Raw genomic sequence first — 7,416 nt, forward strand, 5'->3', positions numbered from 1 at the left:
CCCCGCCCCTCGCCACCCCGACGTCTGAATTCTGCCCTCTGGACTCCACAGCTTTGTGGCTTCTGAGTTCTAAATCCGGCGAAACCTTTTCTGCCCTCCTCCAAGTCGCCTGTCCACGTTCAGACGACCGACCCCTTCCCTCTTTCCTTTCTGATGAACGCTCCTGGCTTCCAGGACACTCGCCCGGGTTCCCTCCCCCACCTCAGGTGCTTCCACCTGGGGTCGGCCACCTCCACTAGACCTCCAGACGGCCAGGTTCATGCCCGAGCCCTCTCCTGCCTTACATCATCCCTTCGGAGGATATCAGCTTCGGAATCCCGGCATGAAATACCAGCGGCAGGCCCATGACACATTTCTCTCTCTAGTGGCACTAACTGGGTGATGGATGGGCCAGTGGTGGTTTTTTATAGTCGTCTGTCTGCTTTTATGTATGTTCGACATTTTCTATTAGAATGTTTGAAAATGATTTCTATCGCTAGCCCAAAGCCGTCTGCCGGGCCTCGACTCATTGGTCCCGCAGTCTCTGACGTTCCTCGCATACCTGTCCAGCATCTCAAACCAGATGCCGTGAAAATAGGTCTCTTGCTTTTCCTGCCGATAGCTCCAGTCAGAGCATCAGGTGCTTAAGCCAGGAATGGAAATTAAGCTCTGCTTCTCCACACAAGAAGTGTCAGAAAGCCTAGTTTATACTTCTGTAAATGTATCTAAACTCCATCTATTCCCCACTCCCTGCTCCCCACCCCCCCACACACACACATACCTTTGTCCTGCCACTCAAATCTAGGTCACCCTCACCTTTTCCCACTCACCCTTACTCTCTCCCCCACCCCTGCAACAGTTTTTTTCTCCTGGCTGCTCAAATAAAACCCAGACTCCTCAACACGACTGTCTCTCCCTCACCAACATGGCCATCTGAAGACATGGAGCCAGCCGTACAGGAGACCCGAGTATTGGCTATAGTCATTTTCGTGGGCCACTTTTCTGAGGAAAAACGTTGCAGACATTTTCCTTTTATTTTTACAGCATTAGGAATGGTACCGCCTCCTGAAAACGTCAGAATGAATTCAGTTAATTTTCAGAACATTCTCCAATGGGAGTCGCCTGCTTTTCCCAAAGCGGGTCTGACTTTCACAGCTCAGTACCTAAGGTGAGTTGAAAGGGGCTCTTGGCAGGAAAGTGCCTGAGGATGGTGGCCCTGGCTGGTCACTGGGCTGGGCCACAGGAGAAAATCTGACTGCTGTCGCTCATGTGACCATGACAGTCCATGGGGAACCTTCCTGCTGGCCTTTTTCTTTCTGTCTGGGAAATTCTTGTGAGAGCTCTTATCTCTGCAAACAGACAGGTCAGATTCCTTTCACAGGGGCAATGGTAGATAGAGACATTTTATCATCCGGAATGGATGTCATCGGCCACAGTGGTAGCCCACTACAAAGCAAACATATCGGGTTTGTCACAATTAATGTTTTTTAAGAGAACACTGCCGTGGACACCATTTCCAGTTATTCAAGTAATATTGCCGGAAATCAGCAATATACAAGTGGAAGCCATCAAAGAAAATTGAGATATGCCAGGTCAATTGAGATATGCCATCTTCACCACCCACCCCCTCCAGTGGATTATAACAGTGTGCCCCCATGTTGTGGGGTACAGGTAATTTGCATAATGGGTGCTCAGTCCACGGCTATTTACTGAAATTGAAGGTAAGACAGCTACTGACTATTAAACGCTCTATTCTCTGAAAAGGTCAGCTTACGAAGGAAGGTTGAGTGACACCCAAGACAATTATCTCAGTGGTGCTCTGACCTCCCTGTACCTGCCCTTCCTGTTGGTTTTTCTCCGTGCCAGCCCTCTCTTAGCAGCCTGCCACCGTAGGCCATAGGCTGGACTGCAGGTGATGCATCTTTATGCCAGGTGCAAACAGCAGCAGGAGGCCACCTGCTTCTAGTGTGACTCAGAAACATGCAGAGATAATTCCTTCAGTGGAGCTGGAGGAAACATGGCTTCCAGATTCTATTAATCCCACACTCTTTTTCATCGAGCTTTCATGTTTGCAAATATATCCAAGGCCTGCAAAGTTAGAGAAGTACAGAGATGAATAAGATAGCCTTTTCTTTCTTTTTTTTTTTTTGACATTCAATATTATTTTATATTAGTTTCAGGTATATAGCATAGTAGTCAGACATTCATATTATTTACAAAGTAATCCCAGTCCTTGTTTACTTTTATTTTTAACTTTTTAGTTTCAAATAATTCCAAGATAACAGAACATTTCAAAATTTCAAGTACAATACAAAGAACTTCCTAATAGCCTGTATCCAAATTCACCAATTGATAAGGTTCACCACATTTTCCCTCTTTCATACCTCGTGCCCTTGGCCCCTTAGCATTTCATTGTGTATTTTGTAAGAGCAAGGATAACCTTTTACATCGCCACCGTAATCAAAGTTGGCAGCTTTACCATCGATGCAATACCACCACCTAACCTACAGTCCGTATTCCAGTTTTGTCCCAAGGACTTAAGAAGGAGTCATTCTGTGACTTATTTTTTTCCTGCGGCGTATTTTCTAGCACTGATTGGTTTTATAATTTTACCTCTGTTTTTTTCCACTCAGTCTCTATAGCTCTAGAGACTTCACTGTGGAAAATTAACTTCCCTCTCTCTGTCTCTCCCTACTGTAGTTTATTTTTTATTGTTCCGTCCTTTGGCCTTGTGGTAGAGATGTTTGGTTTGGGGCATCTGTCTTTTAGCTGAGAGTTCCCAGTGACTTTCCAGTAACCCAGAGTTGGTGCCTGGGTTCCAGGTCTCCTCAGTGTGGAAATACAGACCGAGCATGACATGTACCAGGGACGAAAGAGCATGTGCTGGATGTGTCTTGGGGAAGAAATTTGAACCTGAAAAATCTGATTACTCCTCCATGGCTACTCTTCCATGGTTCTGTTAAAGATTTGTTTAGAATTTAGCCCGGGGGCGATAAAAGGGGGGAAAAAAACCAAAGAATTATAAAAATAGAAAAAAAAATTAAAAACAACAAAGAAAAAGAATTTAGCCTGAGCGATCGCATGGCACAAACTCTCTCATATATGTGCAGTGGATAGGGGTGACTGGAGAAGGGGCATGGGTGATTTTAAGATGGAAACGTTTTTAAAAATTAGATGTAAATATGGGGAATGGATCATATTACCTATATAATGAGGAGAAGAATATTTTTAAATGCGATAAAACTGGGCTAGTGAAAGAAGAGTTATTGCGAAACATTATTTTACTTTTGAAATACTCAGTTGCTGCATTAGTTTAAATGGAAAAATGGCTACCCGTGAGAAAACCCCCCTGATGAAATAACCCCTGGATTTTCCAGATGGCGGGAAGTTAGGGATGTGAGGCAGCCATAAAGAGCTGACTGACTGGCGAAATGTTTGTGGTATATTAAGTGAGAAGAGCAGATTGTAAAATAGTATGAGCCCAATCATCTCTATCTCCTTTTTGCAAGAGACTGTTCTGGGCTTTGCTAAGAATGTGGGGAGGTGCGGTGTGGTGCCCGAGATGTGGGCTCAAGTCTAACAGACCTGAGTTCGGATGGGCAAGTCTCTTAGGTTCTCCATGCCTATGCCTCGTCTGTAAAACAAGACCGATAAAACACTTAGCACTGAGCCTGACACCTAAGTGCTCCACAAGTGTCAGCTTTTAATATTTTTATCACCATCACTTTTCTTGTCACCTCGAAGGGCAGCTGAATTGGCTTCGACACCAAGACAGGAAGGTCTTGGACTGAGGAACCAATCAGACAAAATCTTTATTTTTTGCAAGACAAAAGCCTGGATTTTCTTGGGTTAGGTTGGAGCTAATTACCTCTTCAGGCTGTGGTGAGGTTAGGTTACCCGCACCTGGCGGATGTCCCCAAACATCCCTTTTCTTCTTGCACTTCACGTTTCTGCCACCCTCTCTTCGGTGATGGGTTCCAGGGCTAGAGATCTGAGGTCGACAGATCGTTTTATAATCTTTCCAGAGTAATCGCAACGATAGTCATGTATGGGGCAATAATATATTTATTTTGGTTAATCTGTGTCTGTTAATATTGCATAAATCGTGTCCTGCTCTCAGAAATACATAAGCAAGAGAGGAAGCTTTCTTGGTCAACATGTCGACTATTTGACCCCTTTTGGGAGCAACATGTGTTCATGAGGATGTGAAAGTTTCTGAGAAGTTTCTCTTGTGGAGATAGACACTTCTTTACGTTCAACCCAGTTTTTGCCCCCAAATTGTTTGACCGTGGAACAGCTTATTTTTGAAATGTCTTATGATAGATATCTCAAGGATCATTAAGGTCCCATGGAGCACAATTTGGAAAATATTCATAAAGGCTGCATACTCTCCATCAAAATTGATGATTAAGAATCTGCTTTATTTTTCTCTCGTTATCCTCCACTATCCTTTGGTAGCAGGGAGAATAAAGCACCCATCGGCCTCAGAGAGACTGGAGTTAGAACTCTCAGGGTTTTCTTTTCTTGGTTTCATAGTTACAAGAAATTCCAGGATATGTGCACAAGTACTGCCCTGACGGAATGTGATTTCTCAAGTCTTTCCAAGTATGGCGACCACACCTTGAGAGTCAGGGCCGAACTTGCAGAGGAGCACTCAGACTGGGTGAACGTCACCTTCTCTCCTGTGGATGACAGTGAGTCGCCTTATTTTCCATTTCCTTGTCATGTCACTGCACGCTTTGGGTTTTATCCCATTGGTTGGCCTGTCAGCAGCAATTCTTTGAGTGCCCTCAAGGCGGATGGCCTCGTATGAGGGGCATAAGGCATGTGTAACAAAGAGGGCTGTGGCCTTACAGAAGTTCATGGGGAAGAGACAGGACAGGAAAGGTATAAAGTCAGTAAGATAATTAAATATCCATGTAATCATGTTCATGCCTCGAGGGTGAGAACAAGCGGGGCCCGTGCTGTTTGTGAGAACTGGAATGATTAGTGGACGGTTGCATGCGGCCTCCCTACGGGGGGGTCCATTCTGAGGAACGCATCTTTAGGTGATTCTGTCGTCGTGCAAACGTCATAGAGTACACTTACACAAACCCAGATGGCTTAGACGACAGCCCTGTGACAGCCCTAGGCCCTGTGGCGTAGCCTGTTGCTCCCACGCTACAAGCCTGTACAGCACGTTACTGTCTGCATCGTTAGGCAGTCATAGCACTGAAATCTGTCTGTCTAAACATAGACAAGGTACAGTAAAGTAACCATGATTGGAAGGCATTCTGGGTGACTCAGTGAGTGAGTGCCGAGTGAATGTGGAGGCTAGGAAATGACTGTCCACTACTATAGACTTTATAAACACTGTACCCTTCGGTCACACTAAATCTATAAAAAGAACACTGGGTAAAATCAAGCCCAAGGGAAAATGATGCAGTGGGAAGGCCCGGTAAACACAAGATGTGCAGTCTGCTGCTGCTGGTGCGACAGGGCACGCTGTTTTACAGGTGACATTTTTTTTAGCAATAGAAACAGTGCACTCTAAAATAACAGTCAAATGTAGAGCCTAGTAAATACATAGACCAGTAAGTCATTTGTTATCGTTATCAAGTTTTACCTACTATACATAATTAAAAGTGCTAGACTCTTATACAGCTGGCAGCTCAGTAGGTTTGTTTACACCAGCATCACCACAAATACATGGGTAGTGCACTGCTCTATGACATTCCGATAGCTAGGACGTCACTAGGCCGTAGGAATTTTTCAATTCCATTATAATCTTTTGGGACCACCGTCTTACATGCGGTCCGTCGTTGACCAAAATGTCGTTATGTGGTGCATGACTGTAGTCAACTTTTTTGGAGGAAGTCAGTTTGGAATTATGACTTAAAGAAATTTGGCGGGATAGGCAGAAGAATAAAGATATTGTAGGCAGGCGTGGAGACAGGAAGACCAGGTACAGACAGCCAGCTTGCCCAGGACGAAGGACGGAGGCATGGATCCAGTTAATGGCAGATGCGTTGGGTCAGGTTGGCTGGTAAGCATCCAAAAAAAAGTGTTCCCAGATTAGATCTGGAGGGTCACAGGGGCCCACCAGAGGTCATGAGATGAACGTAATTAGAACATCAGGAATTGAAAACGAATTAATCCACTGTATAGCGAGAGAGAGTAAGAGGATAAAGGGTTACAAGAACCTCATTAACAAAATTCAAGTGCAGCCTTCCAAGGAGTAGAGAGGAGCATTAAAAGGATTGTCTCTACGTGTGGAGGTACCTTCATTCCACCCCGCTGCTCTGGGCTCCAGTGGCTCCCACAATTTCACCCACCCTAGTGGGGAATGCAGATAGGATGCCCTTCTGCCCTTTCCCAATTCTGGCCCAGGCTTGGGCAAAAAACTCTTATGTCCAGAGTCAGAAGTTATCAGAGTTATAGCTTTTATAAAGGTGTCTTTATTAAAACTAAGAAAAAGTAACCGTGAATAAATACAAACAGCTTGGCAATAGTCAAGTCTCCAAAACACAATACAGGCTTCTGTTACTGTAATTGCTAACTGATTTACTAGGTCCTGACTATTTTGGAAGTTCCCTTTAGAATGATACAAAACAGCTAAGCAGCTTTGCCCAAGGTCACACAGGTGAAGAGTGGCCGAGCAAGGATTCACAGCCAGGCTCCCGCGTCCACACTCTTATAAACAGCTACTTTATATTGGATATTTGCCTCTTGAAGTTTATATGGTAGGAAAATGCTTCAAGATATCATGTGGAACCTACATGTACTTGCTCTGCAAAAATATCTAAAAGTTTTTTTTATTATTTGGTTTTCAGCTACCAGCAGATGAGAAGCAGGGTAGAATGCAAGAAGCAGGCCCATTAGCAGCCCCCCCTCCCCTTCCCACCAAAAAAAAATAACAGTAGCCAGAAAAGAATACAGGATATAACTCAAATAGTACCGTTGCCTGCTTTTATTATTCATTTATTATTCATTCTAGAGTTACTGTTGAGCACCTACTGTGTGCCAGGAACATTCTTAGTGCTGAAGCTACAACAGTAAACAAGACAAAAATCTCTGCCCTCGTGGAGTATACATTCTAATGGGGAAGACATATTTTATGACAGATAGTGACTGTGGCTCTCAAGAAAACAAAGCAAGGTACCCAGTCAGGAAGTGATGGGAGCTGCTCTTTACATAGGATGGTAAGAGACAGTCTCTCTGAGGAGGTGGCATTTGAGCTGAGACCCAAATGAAGTGAAGGGGCCAGCCACCTGAATATCCAGTAAAGGAGCACTTGGAAGGGAACAGCTTCAGACTTTGTTGGAAAATATAGGGCTAATTATATATGTTAAACACTGAAACTAATAAAAAAACTAGTAGAAAAACCCAGTAAAGGAAATAAAGAAAATTCAGCCTAATGGAAAGAAAAAAGCTAAGGAGAAAGCCAAAAAGGGGGAT

General features: G+C 44.2%; 1 protein-coding gene across 1 annotated transcript in view; it reads left to right on the top strand.

Annotated features, from left to right (window-relative positions):
• Positions 1-1,023: 1,023 nt before the first annotated feature.
• IL10RB (interleukin 10 receptor subunit beta) overlaps positions 1,024-7,416 on the top strand; it is a gene marked incomplete at its 5' end in the record, with an annotated part of 18,958 nt that continues 12,565 nt past the window's right edge. The window contains 2 exon segments of the mRNA NM_001320277.1: positions 1,024-1,147; positions 4,516-4,673. Of these exon segments, the coding sequence (NP_001307206.1) occupies positions 1,024-1,147; positions 4,516-4,673 (282 nt within the window).

The sequence above is a fragment of the Pteropus alecto genome, unplaced genomic scaffold, assembly GCF_000325575.1.
Source record: "Pteropus alecto unplaced genomic scaffold, ASM32557v1 scaffold3, whole genome shotgun sequence".
NCBI lineage: Eukaryota > Metazoa > Chordata > Mammalia > Chiroptera > Pteropodidae > Pteropus > Pteropus alecto.